The 23,465-nt window shown below is 37.9% G+C and overlaps 1 protein-coding gene across 4 annotated transcripts; it reads left to right on the forward strand.

Annotated features, from left to right (window-relative positions):
- Window positions 1-792: 792 nt before the first annotated feature.
- On the forward strand, window positions 793-23,020 carry hmgxb3 (HMG box domain containing 3). Of its 4 annotated transcripts, XM_069196108.1 has the most exons (22): window positions 793-878; window positions 2,348-2,578; window positions 3,760-3,914; window positions 4,173-4,347; window positions 4,731-5,231; window positions 6,112-6,210; window positions 6,558-6,689; window positions 7,475-7,848; window positions 8,150-8,262; window positions 8,618-8,710; window positions 9,188-9,276; window positions 9,525-9,626; window positions 9,847-9,987; window positions 10,764-11,065; window positions 11,448-11,575; window positions 11,843-11,974; window positions 12,423-12,607; window positions 12,876-13,095; window positions 13,359-13,492; window positions 18,315-18,434; window positions 19,094-19,303; window positions 19,791-23,020. In XM_069196108.1, exons 3-22 carry the CDS (start codon window positions 3,769-3,771, stop codon window positions 20,247-20,249), a joined length of 3,855 nt encoding a protein of 1,284 aa, XP_069052209.1. In that variant the 5' UTR covers window positions 793-878; window positions 2,348-2,578; window positions 3,760-3,768; the 3' UTR covers window positions 20,250-23,020. The 4 variants fall into 4 exon arrangements, with proteins under 4 accessions (XP_069052209.1, XP_015205492.2, XP_015205494.2 ...); XM_015350006.2 differs by lacking the exon at window positions 2,348-2,578 and having other exon boundaries at window positions 799-878; XM_015350008.2 differs by lacking the exon at window positions 2,348-2,578 and having other exon boundaries at window positions 799-878; window positions 8,153-8,262.
- The last annotated feature ends 445 nt before the right edge of the window (window positions 23,021-23,465 follow it).

Here is a 23,465-nt window from a genome sequence, read left to right on the forward strand (position 1 = left end):
CCCTTAGAATTGTTTTCTCTTACTGGAAAGTTAGCGTTAAGGTCAAATATTGAAAACCAGTGCTTGACATTCTCTGTTATTTTAATCTTCAACTTAAGGTGATGTATCTTGTAGAATTCAGTATTTTAATCACAAAATGTTGACTCCCTTAAGTATATTATCAATTAATTAGTTGGGAAAAGTTTATTGTTTCTAGTAGTTAAATAACGAAAGAATATTACTATTATATACATTTATCTTCTACTATTATAGGACAGTTTTTGCTCGTGTATAATTTTAGATATGAGGTTCATTTTGTTCACTTAAGAGTTACAATGTCTTCTGTGTAGAATTCTGCATAAATGACTAAGATAGAAGTCTCTATCATCGCACATCAAGTAACAAAAACAGGATGGATGTAGAGATTTCAGATGGGATGCACGAACAGAGAAAAGGAGACATAAATGAGAGGAGATAAAGAAATTCGGTATCGAAAGTAGTTTATGGTAATAGGAACGTTATAATGTACTGTTTGAGCAAATATGCTATCGATCCCATTCGTGTGTGGTCGTTCTTCCCCAGATAACGGAAGGTTAAACACATAGGTACTATGAAAAAGAGTTTGTTAGAAAATCCTATGTATACTAAGTATAAAAACAATGATAGATTCAAACACACCGACTTAATAATGTACAAGATGTCTCTTTAAGAGAATGGTTGCTGGCGACTTCGGCCCAGGCTATGATTTTTCACGTGTCTAAAATGTCTCTTCTGATTTGCTTGCTGACATTTATCCAGCTACTGGATTGGTTCGTTGTTTAGGCAACAGCGGCGCCATCTTGAATGAGGATGATGGGAAGCAAAGACGTCTGCAACAGGCCGTCCTATGGATTCAGGAGGTAAGATCTAACGCATTAAACAAACTGTTTCCAGTGACTGAGGATATATAATGAGGTGGACGAGTTTAGGGATGAAAAGCGAACATTTTACAGGGTGTTTAGAGTGTTTGTGTGCTGCAGGATGCAAGGTTGCAATAAGACTTCAGCTCATTGGATACTTGTCGGTGCCCGAAGTCAGTATGGAGACACACGAATAACCCAGATTTTTAATTGGGAGGGAGTAGCTGAGGGAGAACTACTTTCCGGTGCTGAAAGGGGAATGTTTCCACTGAAACGAAACAAAATTACAATCAAATCGTTCACTTCAGTTGTTAGTTATATTATGCACTAAAACATGCCGAGTAAAGGAGAGGATCATATTGCAACCATAGTTTTAACTTTTAGTATGCAGGTCCCGTGTTGGAAATGTGGTCCACATCCTATTGATTTTGATAAAAAAGCCCCCTGGTGTATCTGCGTTACTGTTATCTTGACAGCTGTAATTATTCTAGTGTTATTTCTTTACTTTTGTTTCCACGTGCTTTGTCTCTAACCTACATAGCTCATTACTACAACAATGCTGAAACAAATGAAACCAAGCTTCTTGATATTTTTAGCCTCATTGTCTCAGAAAGCAAATCTTTTCACTACAAAAAAATCGCTACGTATTTACAATACGAATTAATGTGCCTAACTGCAGTAGTAAGTTCCTATAAAATAATGTCATTATGTAATTATCGTCTGTCAAAAGAAATACAGGTGTGATTTACCATCTTCAGTATATTTACGATTTATTGTCTTATTTTTTAACCCTATGCAGTCGTCGTGGAATAAAATACATTCCTTTAACATTTTTGGTGTTATGACGAGCCTTTCAATTCTGGAATAGCGTTCTGCTTTTTATGATTTTCTACCTGTACAGGTTTGCACCACACGATCGCTGTGGCTTTTATAACGCATGCGATGTCGGTTTTTCGCGTGCAGGTGCTGCTTTGAATGTGTTTACTTTCATTTTGACAGGTACAGTACATGTCCAGATGTGACTACAGTGTGAATCGTTTTGATTTTCTTTTGCTGCTATAATATATATTTTTCACTGCTGACTGATCCTCAGAGCCTAGATCTTAATACTGTTCCCTATCATACAGTATGTACTTAAACACAGGTGAAGTTTCTCATCTTTGGAAGTATTTTTCCTGTGTTGTAGTCATGTATTCATCACCGTACACTATCTGGCCTTTGAAGTGCTTTATGTGAAGCATTTCCCACTGGAAGTGCATGTGTACTGTCTTATAGTGGTAGTCACAAAGTGCCTCCAGGAATTCACAAAGGCATGCCTCTATTCCAATTTCAATAAATGATTATTTCCATTAAAATGAAACAAAATAATGACTTTCAATTGCAAGTCAGATTTTTTTTTTCATATTTGCCATATAATATTCTGTGCTTGTTATGCAATAAAGTGCAGTTTTTGATACTGTCATTCACAGCTTCCTCCTGGAGTACAGAGGACACTAACTAGTTTCGTGAGGAAACTTCCTCTGACTCCTGTATGGATATCAGGAGCCAATTCATGAATCCTGTCTATTTTAAGTCTGATGCTGCCCCACGTACAGATGGTGTTTCATGGAGTTTTGTGACAAGACCTAGATTTATTTGCAGTTCAAATGCTCTACCAGTACTGCAGTTTAAACACTTTGCATTAAGTAAAGTTACATACAGTAAGTACCCAACTTAAATAAGTCTGTGACAAGATACATAGGCTCTCAATGTCAGCTCTACAAAGTTGTGTTTGCCGACTGAAATAAAGCCCTTGACCGGTGATACCTTGGTCTTTCTTTGGATCCTCTGTTGTCATTTGAAATGCATGGTGAAAATATCAAAAGGGTACTTTACTTATACTTGCATTAAATTGCTAGGTTTCCACTGTTGTTCTGTGTCTGTGACTAATGCATGCCTTTATGTTTTATTTTATAACTTTTCTGATGTCTGTTTTGCTTGTCTTGGGCTGGACTGCTGTAATACATCAATTTCCCTACGGGATTAATAAAGTATTATCTATCTATCTATTTGAGTAAGTTTAGACTGCCTTTGGAATTCTTTCTTTTGTTTTCTTTCATACTTGTTCTTTATATTGGCTGACATTTGATGATGTGCATTTGTAAGTATGGGATGCATTGCCATTCCAGGTGGGGGTGGAAGGGATAGGGATTGAGATCTTGGATTTTTCCATTTGGCGTTTGGCTGTTCTGACTGTATACTGTTTCATGATATGGCATTAAACTATAAACAAAATGTTAAAAATCATATTAGACTATGTCAATGCCTTACTTACTAGGGTTACTTCCAAGGAACCTGGAAGCTTCAGTATGGTCTGAATTCTATTGGCTTGTGTGCTAACTAACACTGGGCATCAGCACATGATCCTCCTCCTTTGTATATTACTTTGGCTCCCTGTGGGGGAAAAAAAGAGTGGACGTGAAAGTTCATTTGCCTGTGAATAAACAACTGAGGTATCTATCTCCAGATTATTAACCTATTGCATGGGTATAGCCTATTAATATGACATTCACAACTTATTACACTACTGAAGACCAGACCCCTCACTCTTTTGTTTGTACAGCACTACATCTGCACATATGTGCCAATCAATTAGAGAATTATAGTCTCTTCTTGTTGAAATTTATAAAACTGACTTAAACACCTTTCCTTTCAAAATGGCTTTTATTGTAGAATCTTGTATTTTGTTCTTGGTTTAACTGGGTCAATTCAATGTGTTTTTTTTTCTCTTTTGTTTTACTTTGGTTGTGTCTTGCGTTAGTGCTGTTGTATTTTGAGTTTCTTACGATTGCTTCGATGCAAAATGTTATTATTATTTACTGTTGCACGTTTATCATTGTAGCCTGCAGTAATGGAGGCTGTTTATGAGGGTGCAGAAGTCAAGATAATAACAGAAGATGTGGAAGGATGTTATACCTTTATGGAGGTCTCATCACCCAAAAGGAAAAAGAAGAGTAAAAATCATGGGGAAAATGCAGAAAAAGCAAAAAAGCCAAGGTATTGCATGTGATAAAACAATATAGCCTTTATATATATATATATTTTTAAAGTACACCATTGATTTCTGTATGTAGATAAATATTCTTTATAAATATATCTAGAGATTACTTTAATGTAACCTCTTCCTAGTCTGAGTGTCCGTGGGTTTAATTTCCACAAAATCACTCAAAGCTTTTGATGGTTTCTATTTATTTTATTAATTGTATATTCGATCACACAGCAATTGTCCTCAATTTTTAATCGTCTTGCTTTCAGGTCAGCATACCTGCTCTACTACTTTGACATACATCAGAGTATGCAGCAGGAATATCCCGACATCCCTCAATCAGAAATCAATAAGAGGATCAGTGAAAGCTGGAAGAGACTGAATGTAGCAGACAAGGGCTATTATTTGGAGAGAGCCAAGCTGGAGAAGGAAGGGATTGATCCAGTGAGTTACTTTTGTCCTTATTTTGCTGCCTGACCACTATATTAGCCTTTCATTTTAATTAAGGTGGCTGTCACCTCCACCCTCCTGCTAAAACTGTAGTGTTTATGTGCATACGGTGAGCCTTGCCTGAATGATTACCTCTAAAATTCCTGGTGATTTTTAACAATAAATGGCACAAATTAATTCCTTATTTACGTGCTTTGCATATATATATACGATTGAAGCCTTCAAAATTCTGTGACATTTCAGTCATTCACAGCACTTAGCTAGTGGTCGTATTTACACAATGAATGGCCTGCAAACGGATTGATGTGGGCAAACATGCTGAAAAATTAATGACTGCTCAACGTTACATTCCCTTTTTTTCTCCCCCCCTCCCCCAGAATAACCAGATGGCTGGAATTTCAGCAGACGTCCCAGGTTTCCGCAAAATCCTGCCCCGCGCAAATTATTATATTTTACCAAAAAGTGCTGTAGCAGACGAAAGGGCGGTCAATCAGGTGGAAGTCTGTTTGGAGACCGAGGCTCAGGAGCAGCAGGAGGGCACCCCCATTCCTCACACCCTCTCTCACGAGGCCCTCTTCTCCCCTATGGGCCTCGGCAGCGAGGTAGAGCTGTCTGAGCAGTGCATCGCCATCGAGGCACTGAGTGGTGAGACGGCTACGGCTCTCACTCAGTCTGGGGCCCTTCAGGAGATTCTGTCCCAGTACTCCGGGGCCAGCCAGGATGGAACAGCTACAGGGTTTGTGGTGAAAGAGGAGGCAGTGGAGATGACCGAAGGCTATGGAGCGGTCAGCGTGCTCATCGAAGAAGCGACTGTCACCAGCCCGACTGTGCAGCAGACTCAGGAAGAAACCCACCTTGTCACTATCATTCCAAATCAGGTTTGGCTGGATTCTGGGGGGGGGGTGGGGTGTCAAATTTTTTTGTGCTCAGTAAATAGGGTCCTCCTAAGCTGTTTCGGCACTGGCTGTTGTTTGCAATGACTTTTGTGGCACCACCGGGGGTGGGAGGAGTTTAGGCCTGTACCGACAAGCCAACTAGGCTGTGATATTATTTAGAAGTAGTTCAGTCCCCTGTCTAACACAAGAATCCTGTTGTTTGTATTGAAGGCCTGCGGTGCAAAGGATTGGAATAGTTTGATAATGCATGCTTGGGTGCATGCCAAGTGGTGTCTTTGTCCCTGCTGTGGCCCAGGTGTTGAAGTGATTTGGCTTAAATATTGATTGGCAGATTCAAAGTTAGTCGCCATAAAAGTAATTGGCAATTATACATTTATTAAAAATGACTACGCCTATTTAAAAACATGTGTAATATGCCTGACCGACTTATTAGAACTATAGCAGAGACAAATATTGAACTTGGCAGAACTACTAACATGCCGTATTAGAAAATTGAATCGTATCTGAGCATGTAGGATTAGCCTACAGGTTAATTTATTATCTTCTCCCTCACCTCAACACAGCCTTCAGCCATCTGGATTCATTAAGGGCTGGCACTACGTAAGGGCTGTGGGTTCCAGATACCTTTCATAAACTTAGAAATGAGCTTTCTCATTGCTGAAAACCCACAGAACTATCTTGATGGGTTTTCAATCCCTAATACAGTATATCAACAGTACCCAAGGCTTTATGTGTGAGAAATGTAGTGAATTATGCTAATCTTTTGTGTCACAACACATTTTGTTTTTGTTTCAGTAAAACAAACCTTTATATTATTTAGGATATTAATAGAAATGATGAAATGTTCCAATTCCTTCTCTAGGAGCTGGTGGATACCAATGTCTCTGCTGGAACCAGTCCACTTGTTATGGTTCCTTTGAACACAAGGCCTGACCCAAACCCAAAACCATCCTTTAAACTGGTCAGTTTATTTATATTTACTCTTTTTTCGTCTGACTTAAATTAAAATTGTATAAACAGCTATATCTGTATTTTTTAATGTGATAGAAGTACTTAACAATGCGTGTGATTAAACATTTTCTCACAAATTGTAAAGTAAATACTTTCTTCATGTTTTTTTTTCTATGAATGGCCAAAACATTTTTTTTTAATCAGCAGGCGCCATCTTTTTGAAAACGGGGGTGCCACATGAGTTGTAATTGCTCCTGTGCTCCAGTGTGGTAATGACATTAAAGGTTCGATGCAGTAGTGAGGTGACAGTTATCTGGTAAAGGGTTTGTAAAGGCTTGTGATGTCTGTGTGTTGTAGTCAATAAAATACACCAGGAGGGGGAGAGGAAGCTGTCAGACCCCAGGCTGCTCCTTCACCTATGTCACTCGGCACAAGCCCCCACAGTGTCCTCAGTGTGGAAAGCACCTGGGTGGGAAGTGGGTTCCCAGTGTAAGTCCAAATCTTTCTTTCTTCCTGCCTGGGCGGGGTAGAAGAAAATCGTATTAAGGCACAGCATTTCTGTGATGCATGCACTTTGTGTCGAGTAGCCTTTGGAAGAATGCCATCTTTGATCTTTGTGTTCTTAATATTGTTTATACAATAAGCCATTAAAAACACCTTATCTGATTGCCTCTTTGCAGAAAAGGCCTTATTATAATTTTGTATATTTGTGGATAGAAAACCTAGTGGTTTGTGATGTGTCAGTAAGGTGGTGCTGTGTGGGTTTCAGAACAGGTTAAGCCCTGGCGCATTCCTCACTAATGTCCATGCAGAGGTTCAGGCATACTAGAAGCAGGATTCGAGATGCTTATAGTTATCATAATATGATCTTTTACCAGCAGTGACTTCCTGTTTTTTATAGGTAAAGTCCTTACTTATGTCTAGGACCTCATTAGGCTGAATCTCACTGTGGTTTCTGTAGTGTTTAGCAGTCTGAGTTTACAGTATGTAATACTGCCTTGGATGGGATGCAAGTCCATTACTCAGCATTGCTGGGGGAAACTTGTACCCATTTACACAGCTGGGTAGACTAGATTATTCCTCACAGGTACAACAAGACGTTTCTGCGGTGAGGACTACAAAACACAGTCTCCAGTTAGGAGTCTAGAATCCTCGCCAATACTTTAATCTTACAGTTTCTAACAAAGTGCCACCCTTTCAAGCGTTTTGCGGAAATGGAAAATGCGTTGGCTTGTATTGATCCCAACTGATGGCTTCTCTTGCGCACTGTTCAGCAGGGAAAGAAAGCCCAGTCCAGGGCAACAACAACAGCAGCTGCAGTCAACAGAGGCTCTTCCCGAGAGCAGCAGAAATGTGTTGGTGAGGTCAGCTTACCACCTCTGGAGTCTTCGGAGTCAGTGACGCAGCTTATTGTGGCAGCATCCTCATGTGACACTGACGCTAAAGCACAGTGGAAAGAAATGCTGGCAACAAGCCCAGCCGGTACAGTCTGTGCCACCCAGTGCAGGACAGAGGGAAGTGACTTGGAGAGTGAGGGAACCAAAAATACTGGAGTAGAATGGCCTGCAATTACGGAGAAGTCAACACCAGGGGGCACCAGAAACAAAAGTCCAGCCTTAATGCTTCCTTCGACAAAGAATCCTGCAGTGTAAGATACCACCTTTAAGTATAGATCTAGTAATTTACTTTCTTACTGTTATTGTAATATTCTAATATATAATATACATGGAATTTTTTATGTTTATCCCTCATGTGGAATATTTTATCAATTTGAAATTTGTCAGCTATACTTTAAGGTCCTTATTTTGTAATTATTTTAATTTTTTAGATGGAAGACTGACCTTTCATCTGTAGGGAAAATTGCCCCCTTTCAGTGATGTAAAGAGATTAAGAAAATGGTTAATCAAATTGTCAAAATTTGAAGTCTGATCAAGTTTGATTTCTCACAGTAGTTCTCCCGTTATAAATGTCTCCAATATGAAGACCAAACTGCGAGAGAAGTCTACAGTAATTGGGTCAAAACGTCCAATACGAGCCATTCTCCCTGCTCCTACTCAGACAGGTGAGATGTTACTGATTATTTTCTTCTTACTTGGAGTTGAGTAACACATTTTAGAATATTGTTTGGGTGGGAGGGGTTTGTAAACTTCTTCTAAAGAAAAAGTGCATCATAATGTGAAGTGTTGTATGTTAAAGAACTTTTGTTTTATATGCGCATTTATTCCGCTGTCTCCTGGAATGTCTTTGTAAAAGGCTTCTATTTCTTTTAACTTTGGTAGAACAAGACTTATGGGTAAAACCTTTTGAAACTCAAAATACATTCAGAAGAATTTAAAAAGAAGAAAACATCCACATGAATAAGATTCCACTATGCAAAAAGTCATCAATCAGAATTAAATTATTTTCCCCGTTAACAGGTCCTGATCACGGTACTACTTATGTCCAATGGGTAGCTCTGCCTCCAGATAAAATGAAGGATTTAGAAACACCCAAGAATAACGGCAAAACAAGTAAGCTTTAACCTTGAGCAGTGTGAATTAGCCATTGCCATTAATGTGTCTTGGGTATCTGTCTTGCATGCAACCAAACTATGAATTAAAGATCCTTTCAAAACCATAGGCTGACCATGGTATAGCATTCTGCAGACTTTCTAAACGAGTGGCACTGACAAAACTAAAAGCAAAGTCACGAGATATTGAACATAACACATTGAATGAGTATTGCTAACCATATTAATTTAAGCCATTCACTTCTGAAGTGAAAGCATAAGCAGAATGGAACAAACTTTTACCTGTTCCTTTAGAGCAGGGTAGCTGTAAGTGTTGCCATGATTTTGGTGAACAAATTTGATAAATGCTTAACACAAGGTGGAGTATATTCTGAAACACTGTTGCAGCTTTTCTTTTGCATTGTTTTTAGTTGTAGATAAATGCTATAAGTTATGATTAAGGTTGTATTAGTATATTTGTTTCTATTCTTTTTTATAGCAAAGAGGTCCTCTGTAAAGGTGTCAGGACTGAAGCCCAGTACATTGAAGCAATTAGGACATCCAGTCAAATCAGTGAATGAAGAACAAGTGAGATGATTTGCTTCTTTTAGTCAATTGATGTATTAGTACAATTTTTACATTTTCTCTCCAAATACACATTTATGTGATTAATATATAGAAAATAAGTCTAAGATCAATTAACATAATTAATAATGTTTTGTCAATTATGAGAATGTGAAACAGATCAGGATACTTTCTTATCAAGTCACTTTCAATTTAATCTTTTGTGCACCATGATTCCTACATTTTTCTGAGGTGTTGTTCCATGTCTTTAGGCTCTTCCTAGTCCAATCAATAGCAATTCAAATGCTTTGACTGAAAAAGGAGTGAAGATCGTGTCAGTGTTATCTTATAAGCAAAGTCCTATCACCTCTCTTGTAAGTATTGTCTTAATGATTCCCATAGCCAGTTTCGCCCCAGCACTTACCATTCAGTCATGAACTTACTGTATATTGAAATATATGGGGAGCTAAAATGTTTCTAGGCAAATATTTGAGAGCTACAAAGTATTAGAAAAATGAACTCATTTCCTAACTTCCAAAGTGTAACAGACAAATCATTGTTTTTTATTCAGCACTTGTGTTTTATTCTCATCAGGATCTTGGGTTATCAACAGCCCGTGGACGAGGAAAGTGTAAAAACCCCTCCTGTGATTATGTTTACAAAAACAGGCACAAACCACATATGTGCCCCAGCTGTGGGTGGGACCTAACCACGGAAAAGAAACCCAAAATGTTTGTAAGTGTGCCCTGAGACTGTTGTCTATAATTCTGTTTGTTCCAATGTGGGTATGACATCTTTAAGTTGTAGTAACAGTCAGTAAAGACAAAGGAATTCTCCCCCTCCTCCCCACTTAATGTGGGCTCATCGTAATGAAAACACCCTCTTTTGATTTGCTAGTGAATCACTCATTACCTCAGCTAACAATGCTTAACTTCCTGATATATATCTGGATCCTCTCACTAGAATGCAGGGTGTGTATGGTGTGGCATACATAATAAAACAAAACATTTTTTATGGCAAAGAGTTCTGCCCATCATGTTAATTGGGCTTGAAGTAGCTGGCCGATCTAGCCTTTTAATCATTGTCCAGGAGTTTGCTGCTTTGTTTCAACAAGGGCCACAAGTGGCCCTTGCCTATAGAGCTCTGCTTTACTTTGTGCCAGAGAGAAGAGACAGTGGTCTGGCCAAAAGGGGTCTGTCACTGATTCAGTGCATATTGTGAGGAAATAATGTGGCTTACAACTGGAATTCTTTCTGAAATCTTCTCTAGTTGACATGAGTGTGTGTATCAGCTCGGAGACAGAATTTCAACCTTATTTCTAGGCAGGCTTGCTTCAGATGTTCTGGAACATAGGTCTCTTTTGCTGTTTACCATCATTATGCTGTTGGGAAAACAGGGATTAAATTAGGTTTTAAAAGCTTGGGAAAGCTAAGTACATAACAGATCGGATGTTGAGTGGATTTGGTAGTTTAAACAGGGCGGACTCTGAGAGCCTGTGTTTGTTTGAACAGAACGTGCCTGTTTCTGTCCCTGGCTTGCTGGACCCTTACCAACCCCTGAACGCTGCCCAGAAGGAGGTGCAGCGGCAGTCCACCCTGCAGCTGCTCCGTAAGACTGTGCTGATTCCCGAGAGTGAGGCCGAGCTGGTGGAGGCCATGGCTCTTATCCAGGAGCTCAACAGCACCCAAGTGGTCCTTTCCACAGCCAATGAAGAGACCATTGCCATTGAACAATCAGGATGGCCGCGCTATTATGAGTCTTCTGCCTCCCAGTGCTTGCTCTGCAACTGTCCTCTCTTCAAAGGCGGGCAGAAGTGAGTCCCTTATTTGGCACCAAAGCTTGGGACTTGACATATGCTTAATGGGCATGTTGAAATATTTTTATTTCTTTTGGCAGGGTGGTTACAGTGTGTACCACTTCTGTGTCATGTAGACTTTATAGTACTAAAAACATGGTTCATAAATCTGTGCTAGTGAAATGACTGAAGATATCAGAACTGATGTGATTATTGTGGTTTATAAGTACAAACTGCAAACTTAAAATATAATTTTTCAATATTTATTCCATTAAAAAGCAATACATTTATCTCTGCCTGTTGCTGATTTTTAGTAAGTTTGACATTTTTTGTGTGAAGTGTGTGAAACTGCCTTCTCATCTAATTGGTCAATTATCTTGTTTTTTTTTTACATTTTTAGCTCAGTAGCTGGACAAGAAGACTGTTGGCTGTTGACTGACTCCCACATACAAACTGCCACTGTTCAGCTCAAGATTTGTTTGAATCCTCAGTGTCTGGCACTTCATAGCTTCAGTGACATCCATTTAGGTAGCAGACTGCATGATGCCTATCAGTTTCGTTACAGTTTCTCAGAGTTGTAGAAGCAGCGTTTAAAAAAAAAAACTTCTTGAATGAGATTAATTTTAAATGATGCATTAATTTTAACCTCTGAATTTTATGAAAAGTGCCATGTAATAAAACGTTTAAGTACATCTAATCAGTGTAACATATCTAATAGCTCAGTATATTGAAATGCAAGTTATTTTACCTGCTGTTTTAACCTTAGGAGTTAATGTTTGTTGTTTGTGTTTGTAGGTCTCTTTAATGTTGGCAACAAGCTGTTGGTGAGCATTGATATTTTGTTCAAGATTAGAAATCAAATCAAACTGGGGCACAACCCAAAAGAAGCTGCACTACTAATTCTGGAAAATGTTCAGAACCAGCCAGGTAAAAGTACACAGCATAAAGTTTCAAAGGTGTTGGTGAAAATGAACAATGATGTATTTTGTCTGGTTGAAAATACTAGTATTATGTGTTTCATCAGTTATTCTCTAAGATTTGATTTGATTCATCCAAATGATTAATCTATTCTTCAAGAATTTCTGGTCATTAAGTAATTATTTTTTTCCTAATTGTTTCATTATCAAAATGAATCCACCGAGTAAAACTCGAGTAAAATTAGGACAGCACTTGGGCTTTTCGATTTTTCTTTCATATGGAACTGTCCTGGGACTGCACAAAGAAAACTTTTTTATAATGTCTTCCTTGAAAACAGCTCTTGTACATCATTGCGAATGACACTTTCCAATGAATGAGGGTTTCTGGTTGATCTCCGGTGGGGATTTCTGATAGTTCATGTATCAGAAGATGCCCTGATTGCCTGTTTCTTTCCCAGTGAATACTCTGAATCCCAGTGAACTGTCCCACATTCTGGAGCTGCTGTGCAGTGGGTATTGGGCCTTCGAGTGTCTCACTGTCAGGGACTATAACGACATGATCTGTGGGGTGTGTGGCATTGCTCCAAAGATGGAGATAGCACAGAGGAACACGGATAATGTCCTCCATCTGAAAAATATGGAGGTAAGACAAGAATAAATGGAAATTAATTAGACTATATTAGTTAGTCCAAATTGCTGGTTTTGAACTTTTTTGTTCATTGGGTAATTACTTTCTATTACATGCCTGTATTTTTTTTTCATAAATAATATCAACATGATGCACTTTAAAGTGTAAATCAATTAAAATCCTGTGTTTATGGTTTACCTTTTTGTTTTGCTGTCAAAATGACTCCAAATAGCATAATGTAACCTTTCAATAGAAAACATTAATTTTTGTTTCCTTTTCCCAGTTTACATGGCCAGATTTCCAGGCTCCTGATGAAGTCAATGTGGATGATTTCTGGTCAACAATGGAAAGTGAAGCAATTGAGCAAGCAGCCTTCCCCTCCAGTATCCCTATTACCAAGTTTGATGCATCTATCATCGCACCTTTCTTTCCTCCTCTGATGAGGAACTCCGTCATTATTAACACTGAGAAGGACAAAAATTTTTCTGATCAAGCAGCTGTAGGTATGAATAGAAATTCAGGAGGAACAGCGGATACAGAGCTACAGAAAACTTGTGTTTGGGGAAGAAAGTGTTATTTGTTTATTTTGTGATGTCTACACGTCACCATAGGCAACAACTTATAAAATAATTTTATTTTTGCATTTCATGTAAGCTTAAATTTGACTTTTCAAAAGAAATCATGTCTGTCTGACTGCATGTATATTTATTGTGTTGCATGGAAGTGAGTAAAGAAGACGTATATGACATTCTTTTTTGCTTTTTAGGTAACATTGCAGCCTTGGTGAGATTAATTCATGAAGGTACTTTCAAACCAGATCAAGTGAATGAATACAGCAAAGAGGAACTGAGAGATTTTCTCCATTATTGCAGCGTTCCCAATGAACCAGAAGACACAGAGGTATGAGACAGTCATCCATCTAGGTCTTTAATATTACCACAGAATCAGCAGTTCTCAGTTGTTAAGGATTATGTTTTTCAAGAAAAGGCTAATGGATAACTCTGAAACAGTCCTTTTTATTAACAAAAACATCATAGAATCAGTTATGGGTTGTATAATACAATATTAAAAATGTTGTACTGTTATATTAGTATTGCACACAAAAAATCTGATTTCTCATCAATAATTCATTTCTAGAAAACACAAACATCACAGTTATCCCCACTTGGAAGGATTCCTTTTAAAACAATCCAACAAAATCACATTTACAGTAATATTCAAAATATATTTTGTGATTATTTGTTATTAAAAACCCACAATCCAATCTATAACTTCTCTTATAGGCTATTTTTGTTATTTTTTTTATCTGGGATATGAATAAATATGGAGGGCACTGCATATGTGATATAGAGTACATACTATATTATACATCTGTTGTTCCTGTTACATCTTTTGCTGTACCTATACACACAAGTAACATAAACTGCAAGACAGATTTTATAAACACATAGTATTGCAATGCACACTTTCAAAATCACTTAGAATGTCATTCGTCATTAAAAACAGCTGTGATTTAGTAGTTTTCCATTTTAATTAATGTGAAATGTGTTTTGGTATGCATAACAAATGTCTAATTAATATAAGCAGTGAACATTCAGATCAGATAAGAAAGATACAAATTATATCTTGTGGTTTTGCTTATCTAATTTATACAATACCTGAAAAAACATGTAATGGACAATTAAAGTAACTTCGTACAATTAAAACATGAATCATGTTCTTGTATATGTAAATTCTTTGTTTTTAATTCTGAATGATTTGTTTCTTCTTGTTTTGGTATTTTAAGTGTTCAAACAATAAATGCATGCTACTGGTATTTACGATTTAATACTAGCTAATGTGCTCTAAGACCATGTGTTTGGGGAAGGTGCAGAATAGTGTTTAATGTCTTATTGATTTATTACCAAAGGATTATGGGTTATAGTTCCTACTGCAGACATTACCATTGTACCCTTGAACAAGGTAGTTTCACTGGTTGCTTCAGGTCACTGAGATGCATAAATGTGTAACTATGCATCCATTCTGGAATGGAGCCTTGTACACTTAATGCTGTGTAAGCTGGGGTGTGCCCTAGCTTGCTGAGCCTCTAGAATCAAGTGAAGACTTTATTTATACAGTATCATTTTAAAGATTTTTTTCTTTTGCCGTTTTTTTTATATTCATATAAATGCAAACACTAATAAGATGTTTTATTTTACCTTTTGATCAGGGAAGATCAATATACTGATATTCCATTGTACTGTGACCCGACACATTGATGCAATTTCAATCAAGTGTTTTGAATAGTATGAAGAACAGCAGATGGAAATAACGACTAAACCTTTTTTTTTGTTAAAATGATACTGAATGTGCTGGACAATAAGGAAAGGTGAAACCTGAGCTGAGGTGACACTGAGATGAACTAATTCACTAGTTGGCAAGGGTAATACCAAAGGCAGATGTTCAGGGTAAAGAAATGCTTTGCTGCAGATGGAAGTACACTACAGTAACATAAACAGGGAAACCCAGTCTGTTACAGTGTTTTGAGCAAACACATTAAAGCAAGGTGGCTGGGAAAATCAATCAATCAGATCAGGAATTTCTAAAATCATTGTTTAAAAAAAACACAATTTCATATTAACACTCCACTGATGTAACAGGGAATTAATAATGCAAGACCTTGAAGATGAGACACAGTGTTTTGAAGTTCTGAAATAAACTGAAATCTAGTGTAGGGAATGTAAAACAGGGGATGCATATAGTGGACAAAAAATGGAAACACCTTGGTAACAGAGTAAAGTAAAAGCAAGGACTTCCACACGTGTGGCCCATGTGTTGATTGAAGAAGTAACATCGCAGCACACAGCGTGTATTGAAATGTTGGATTGGTCTAGATGCCTGTAACCATGGCTAGCATGGCTGCAAGAGAAGACCCCAGTGACTTAGAAAGAGGGGTGATTGTTGGGGTGCATTTAGCAGAAGCTTCAGTGCCCATTACAGGACAATTTGATGATGTTTCATGAGCAACAGTGATTAAGGTAATGGGAGGATGGAACTTCCAGTGGAATCAGCTCAGTGCATAGGGTAGAAATGCCTACTCCAGGATCATGATATCTGTGCATTTATCTTTAGTGTAAGGCAAAACATGTGGAGAACTGTAGCACAAGCGGAGAGTTTCATCCGAAATATTCTGCTGAGAATACTCCACAGGGTAGATACCATAGTCAGGTTATTTTGATCAGGTTATTCTTAGTCATCTATTTTGATATGTAAATTCAAGCCATGCATGTTCCAGGATATTGTTACTAAAGAGACTTCAAAACATTGGACTGGAGGATCTCCCCTTCTCTGGAAGATGGGCATGTGTAACAAAACATTGAGTATTAAGTAGTATTTAATAGTAGTATAAAAGTAGTATTAAGCAGGAGAGAAGAATGTTCTGCAGTTAATATAAAAAAGATAAGATCATATCGAGATCATATCCAAAAAGGCAAGTAAAAAATTTTAAAAATGCTTTAAAAATTTAAAAATAAGTTAACAGCAAGTACTTAAACACTACAAAAGCAATCTTGGAGAGCATGAAATAATAGAATTATACTAAGAGAAAGAACTCTCTGCAACCCAGCAGTAAACCAAGTATTGTAGTAAAGAATAACATGGTAGCACTATCCCTTGCTTATTTTGTGTTTTACTGTTTTTGTGCTTTGTGAATAATTCCAAGCATACTCTGAAAAAAAAAACTCTGCTCCAAAAATGAAGCTTTCTGCTTCAAGTTCTGTTTTAAACAGACTGGATTGGATGCTATGTATGAAAAGAGACAGATGATGTCTTTGGCTTGGCCTGGTAGAGCAGAACGCTCTGCACTAGAGCAAAACATTTTTTACACTCTACTGTGGCTGTAATTCGGTAAGAGCAGAGTGAACCTCTGTGTCATTTTAAAGTGGCACGCTTGATTTTTTTAGCTGCCTGAAGGATTGTAGTAAAGAATAACATGGTAGCACTATCCCTTGCTTATTTTGTGTTTTACTGTTTTTGTGCTTTGTGAATAATTCCAAGCATACTCTGAAAAAAAAACTCTGCTCCAAAAATGAAGCTTTCTGCTTCAAGTTCTGTTTTAAACAGACTGGATTGGATGCTATGTATGAAAAGAGACAGATGATGTCTTTGGCTTGGCCTGGTAGAGCAGAACGCTCTGCACTAGAGCAAAACATTTTTTACACTCTACTGTGGCTGTAATTCGGTAAGAGCAGAGTGAACCTCTGTGTCATTTTAAAGTGGCACGCTTGATTTTTTTAGCTGCCTGAAGGATTGTAGTAAAGAATAACATGGTAGCACTATCCCTTGCTTATTTTGTGTTTTACTGTTTTTGTGCTTTGTGAATAATTCCAAGCATACTCTGAAAAAAAAAACCCTACTCCAAAAATGAAGCTTTCTGCTTCAAGTTCTGTTTTACACAGACTGGATTGGATGCTATGTATGAAAAGAGACAGATGATGTCTTTGGCTTGGCCTGGCAGAGCAGAACGCTCTGCACTAGAGCAAAACATTTTTTTACACTCTACTATGGCTGTAATTCGGTAAGAGCAGAGTGAACCTCTGTGTCATTTTAAAGTGGCACGCTTAATTTTTTTAGCTGCCTGAAGGATAAAGCTGTTAATCAGTTTAGAGAATAAGTTTATAGATGTTGGTATTTTATGATGTTATTATCGATGTGGTTACGTCACCCGGAGGATATCCACCCACTTACCCTGACGTAAGCAGCCGGTCTCCATATATATCAAACGTCACCCTCTCCTCTTCCTTGTTCGTTTTCCGCATCCCTCCTCCACCTTCTCTCCACCTTTGCAGCTACCCAATTGGTCGCATGGGGGTCCTATCCTCCCCGTCCAACGGCCGGGAGATTGGCCCTCAGCCAAGCGGGTTACGCCAAATCTCCACATCCCAATAAACGATTCTGATTTCTCCCAAGCTTTCGGCTGCTGTCATTTCTCGTGAACATTAGTGAAGAGACAGGATTTCGGAGGCAACGAACAATAATTTGCCACAGAGAGCCGTGATAGTGCCCCCTGTGAGTCACCACTGGACAGTCACTTGTCTGCTATTGTAGCCTGTGTAGGAAGAAGCTGCTACCTCTCCTTGCCATTCTGTTGTTTGGAAGGGGGTGACAGTCTCTGTTGCTAATTAGTTGTGTTTGTATGGGCCTACATAACAAAAGGTAGTTATGAAAAATACCCTACTCTGAAATTTCACTTCAATGTTTTAAAAATAAAAACTCATGTAGTACGAGGTCCTCTTAATTATGCAGCTTTCTGGGCTTTTACCCACTGGAAGGTTTTCCAGGCAGTATTTTGATACCAGTAAAAATGCCATTTTTTCAGTTTGTTTTGGGTCATTGTAAACCATATAGTTATATTTGAAATCGCAGAACTGAACATAATCAAAGCCTTTATTTTTTCTGAGATTGGAAAAATGTTTTTGGATAGCAAAATGAGTCTTTCTCTTGCGTGTGGAACATTTTGAGAATGTTCTTTTCATTACTGTCACTATTCTGATTTAGGAGATAGCAAGTGACCTTAAAATGCTTAGAAGTGACTTATTTAGTTTGCTAGTTCTGCACTTAAATGCTATCAGGTTCTCTGAAATCTAAACATTTAATTAGGGACAGCTGATGGCAAAACTAACTTTTCCTGGTTTTGCCATCTTAATACTTTCCTAAAGATGTCTCTTTTTTTCTGCTTTTTCAGAAGCAAATGGGAATGGCAATATGTGCTCTCTATGCCTATATCCAGAATGGCATACTGACAGCCAAGCAACCTCCTGCTCACCTAACAGCTGGGAAATTCTACAAGATTTGTCCTCACCAGGTAATTTAATAAGTGTTTCTACAAATGAGAGCTCAGGTAATTGAACTAGAAGTTGAACCAATTGTTTTTGGTTTTATTTGCCCAGTTTAGACTTTGAAAACATTAATATGTCTTTATCATATTCTAATTTTTGTTTTGAACTACAGCCAAATTTATGTTAAACTATCTTGAAATTGTCTTTATTGACTGTACCACTTGACAAAGTTGGTAGCTCTGTCAGCATGCGTAGGCTGCAAAGGAACGAGTAAAGGTTTGTTCCATGGGGGGGGGGGGGGGTTGAGAAACACGTTTCGGCCTTATTCTTCAGCATTGCTTCTTCAGGTGTGCCTCTTCGCTCCATAGCCGAAACGTTTTGTTTTTTCTATTTAGCGTAGAATTAACCTTCACCTGTTCCTTTGTACCACTTGACTTTGTTGCATAATATTCCATATTAGGGTGTGGGACTCACAAAATACTACCAACTTCAATTTATAACACTTCTAAAAATGACGTGAAATACTCGAGTATCAATTACCTTCCGAATTATATTTCTTTAAGATGTTCACCTCATCATTACTCGTGATGTGTTTTCAACTTTGCTAATCATCTGCTACAGGCATATTCTTGTGGAATGTGATTTGTTCTTTGTAAAAGATACCATTTCTGTCCCTGTCTGTAAGGTCATTTGTGGCTCAAAGTACATTGTACGAAGAGAAACTGCCCGTGACCATGTGGATCTGCTGGTGTCCTCGCGCTACTGGCCCCCAGTGTACGTAACAGACGCTCCCCGGCAGGTGGCTGTTTGCACAGATGTCCGGTACCCTGAACTGGCAGCGCAGATGTGGGGGAAGAACCAGGGTTGTTTCTCGGACCCCATGGCGGACCCAGAGGTCAGTATACATTTGGAATTTTACTCTGTGCCGGTGTTAAGTGTAATGTTTGCTCCCCAATTTCCATAAAACTACCTTCCCATCATAGTCTTGCTTAAATGTCCAAATAAACTGAAGTGGTCCAACTTCACTGCTAGGATTTTTTCTTTTATTTTAATTCCCTCCCGAGGTCATTGGTTAGTTGTTGAGCTCTTTCAGCCTTTTGGTTTCTTTTGAATGACAGATGCCTTATGTTGTTGTTGTTGTTGTTGTTTTTGGAGGTTAAGTATAATTTTCTGCATGAGGTTTGCATGTTTTCCTAAAACTGAATCAACAGAATGGCAATAATGTTGCTTCCATTTGAAATAAATGTGAAATCAATGTATCACCTTTGTATATTCCTGATTTCCACATTACCCATCTTTTAGTAAATTTCATAGCTGCCATACCGCAAAACTCTGAAATAGTGTTTTGTATTTTCAAGCATTCATTTCATACTTCTTTACAGTATGTATCCTGTGCCGAGCTGCAGGACCAGCAGTACAGTATGGACATTTCTGGGGCTGAAAGCTCTCTTGTGCATCCCATCACAAAATCTCCATCTCGTTGGGTCGTACATTCCAGGGAGGACCTTGAGGAGTCGGGAGACCCCACAGCTCGGAACCACTGCCTCTCGCTGTGCCAAGAGCTGGAGCCCTACACGTCTGTCATTAGTGGACTGAAAGACAGCAAGACCAGTGCTGTCCGACAGAAACCCTTCGCCTTTGACAATGCAGCTTACTATTACCTCTATAACCGACTCATTGATTTCCTCACCAGCAAGGACATTGTTAACCAGCAGATAAGTGATATCTTGCAGAGCTGCCAGCCAGGGGAAGTGGTGATTCGAGACACTCTTTACCGCTTGGGTGTAGCACAGATCAATACTGAAGTGGAGGTGGAGGAAGAGACAGTGCTACCAGAGTAGAACGTTTTCCTTGTCCTTTCTCTATTTTCAATCTTTCAACAGCAGATTACTCACACAGCCATCAAATCCCCTTGTATGTTGGATCTTGGGGATATGCGGTAGAGCATGGGTATTCTGCAGTATAATGTTTTGGTGCAGCAAAATAGTACTTGATTCTAGCTAGTAAGTGATGGTGGTTAGATATTCAGGATATAGAATAAGAAAACATTCTTCATGCATCGACATGTTCCATTGTCATACTGAGCAAATGGCTCTGTAGTTCTTTCTTGCGTTTACATTGATTTGGAGCTCCTTTGTTGTTTGTGCTTTGCAACAATGACCAAGCTAAACCAATAATTCTTTGCAGAAGTTTAACCACCTTTGTGAAGCAAAGGAATAGAAGACATTTTGAGTCGGCACACAAAGCATACAATGTATTCTGGGCTGTTTCCACACTCGGTACAAAGAGTGTTAAACTTGTGCTTTATTCAGACAATAACGGAAATGAACCAGGGTGCTGCCATAAGTTATTATTAAGATATGTTGTAAAGGAGAACGTTTGTGCAGTGATTCGCTGCCTAAATCACTAAAAGAAATGTCTTCTTAAAGAAATCTTCTGTAGTTATTGTTGATAATTGAAAAAACATGAAGTTTAGTGATCATGGAATTCTATATAAATATTTGAAACACCTGACTACACATGTCTGCAGCTGGGCAGGAGTACCTTGCAATACTGTACTGGTATGCAGTAAATCTTTCTTTAATATGTGTGTTTTTAAACATTTTACTTATCATTGCATCAGTAGAAATCATTCTCTTTAAATTAATTAAATAAATATGTAATTTTCTTAATCTTTCCTGGAAAAATTGGAAGGTCACCTCCTTAATGACTTCAGCATTCAGAAACCAACAGTTCAGCACAATGCAAGGCTAAAAACTGTCATTTATTTGACTTTACTATTCTTAAAAGCAGATATGTGATTTATTTGTAATAGGATTAAATTGTGGTGACAATTAAAGTTAAGATCTGTCTTATCTGAGGGTTGTTTTGTACCTTTAATTCCTTGTTATTCCATTTCTTCTCAGTCCTGTCCTTCCAGTCCCTTTGGCCTACATGATTATTTGGATTTGCTGTTTTGAGAACCATGATAATAGGGTGTTTAAAAATTGTTAAATGCACTGTATGAAAAAATGAAAATACTATGTGAATATGAAATCTGTACAGGTAATTATATCTTTGGACTGAATTTATGTTAAAACAGCTTGTTTTGTGTGAAACTGACAGAAATCTGGTTTGTATTCATTGTTTGTGTATCTGGGTGCGTTAATATTTATTTATTGTATTCTGAATATCTGTTCCTAGCTGTTGGATTCATGAGAAGCTGTGAGCTGTGGCTCCTGTTCCATTCAAGAAAAGTAGCATGTTTGGGCTCTGTTACTTTGCCTCATTATACAGGCTTTTGGATGGATGCTGAATGCTTACCATCCCTGGACTACAGGCATGGGTTTGTTAATCCATCTTTATTCACAGGTCAGAGTGAATGCAATTGTACCTTCCATGAAGGTACTTTGTACTTGTTTTTATATTACAGTGTTGTGCTGTTGTACATGAATCTGTAGGCCAAGTGGCTGCGGTTGTGAAAAAATAAAAACACTCTTGGCTATACAAACAATTGTTAGTAAAACAGCTTTAGTGTTTGCATTAAAATAAGACTATACAGTATATTGTTAATATTTAAAACTGCATTTATTTTGTTAAAATTGAGACTAATGCACTGCTTGACACAGCCTGATAGTGCTCATCACAGCATATGAGAAATTATTATAAAAATCTACCTTTGAGATATTAATGCTTCTGTGTATCTGTGTAGTTCCAGTATGTGAAGATTTGCATAAAAAGGTATCAATTGATTTTAACTGAATTAAGAACGCAACACACATTATGTAGAGATGATACGAGTCAAAATACATATAGTTATGTATTTCTTATGTTACAGGTTTATATTAGCATTGAAATATACTTGCAAAGTGACAAAAGTGGTTCCTCAAAGGTAGGCTCTGCTTTATTTAATGTACCCAGATAGATGCACTGTCCTTTGAAAACCAATGCTGTATAAGTATTGTGTCTAATGTGTTTTTCAGTATCTAGGTAAAAGAAGGATGTCCCACTCACTACTTAAGATTAAAGACATTTTAAGAGCTGTTTTCAAGATCACTTGCATGTTACCGTCTTTCTTAGTTATGGGCTTACACAAAGTATTTCCTGTTATGGAAAGTACGACAAGCTGGGTATAATGTTACTTTAGAAAGAGTGTTTAGTCTGTTATACAAGCTCCTTTATTTATTAAACATGGGTTAGTAATCTCCTGAAATGGAAAGGCATTGGGAAACCTTTTCTTCTACTCCAAAGCAGTGCTGATGAACTTTATTTCAGTAATATTAACCATTTGTGAGTTTTTGATGAATGAAAATATTTTAGTGAATGAAAATCTTATACTGTAGTTGTCATATTTATATTCTTAGAGTTATGTATTATAGAAATAGAATATACATTTATTAAATTTCACAAGGTGGTCTTTAAAATTGTCTGTCTTAATCTGACTTAATCTTGTTAAACTAAAAACAGAAGGGATGTGTTATGCAGGATTCTTATGATTGTGATTACCGGTAAATAACTGTTATAAGGATACTAGGTGGTAAATGGCTTTATGTGAAATGTGTACATTTTAAACGCTTCATCAAAAGAATAGAAGGTTGAATAAATAGTCTAATGTAGACTAAAAAGAAGCATATGTATTTTTGATATTGTGCTTCTTTTGCTTTTAATGCAAATGCAAATCCAACCTTCCATGTTTTATCTAATACAGTGGCGGAGACAAGCTGGAGTCTATGACAGTACGCCAATCCCTGCAGGACATACGCAGACGCAAACAAAGACATGCACTCGCACCTTGGGCCAGTTTCCCCAGAAGGCAATTATCCTACTAGTATGGCTTTGGACTGGAAAGAAACCGAAGCACCTAGGGGAAACCCACATAAAAACACTGGGAGAACATACACACTTTATGCAAATAGCACCCCTGGTACATAATTGAACCTAGGGCCCAAGCTCTGTGAAAGCTAACCACTACACCACTATGTTGAAACACAGATCTCTGATACAGTATTTCACTATGACTTCTGAGAAGCACACGAATATACAGTCCCTCTAGCAATGCAGCATTGGTTTACATTTGA

The sequence above is a fragment of the Lepisosteus oculatus genome, chromosome 11 (genome assembly GCF_040954835.1).
Source record: "Lepisosteus oculatus isolate fLepOcu1 chromosome 11, fLepOcu1.hap2, whole genome shotgun sequence".
NCBI classification, from domain to species: domain Eukaryota; kingdom Metazoa; phylum Chordata; class Actinopteri; order Semionotiformes; family Lepisosteidae; genus Lepisosteus; species Lepisosteus oculatus.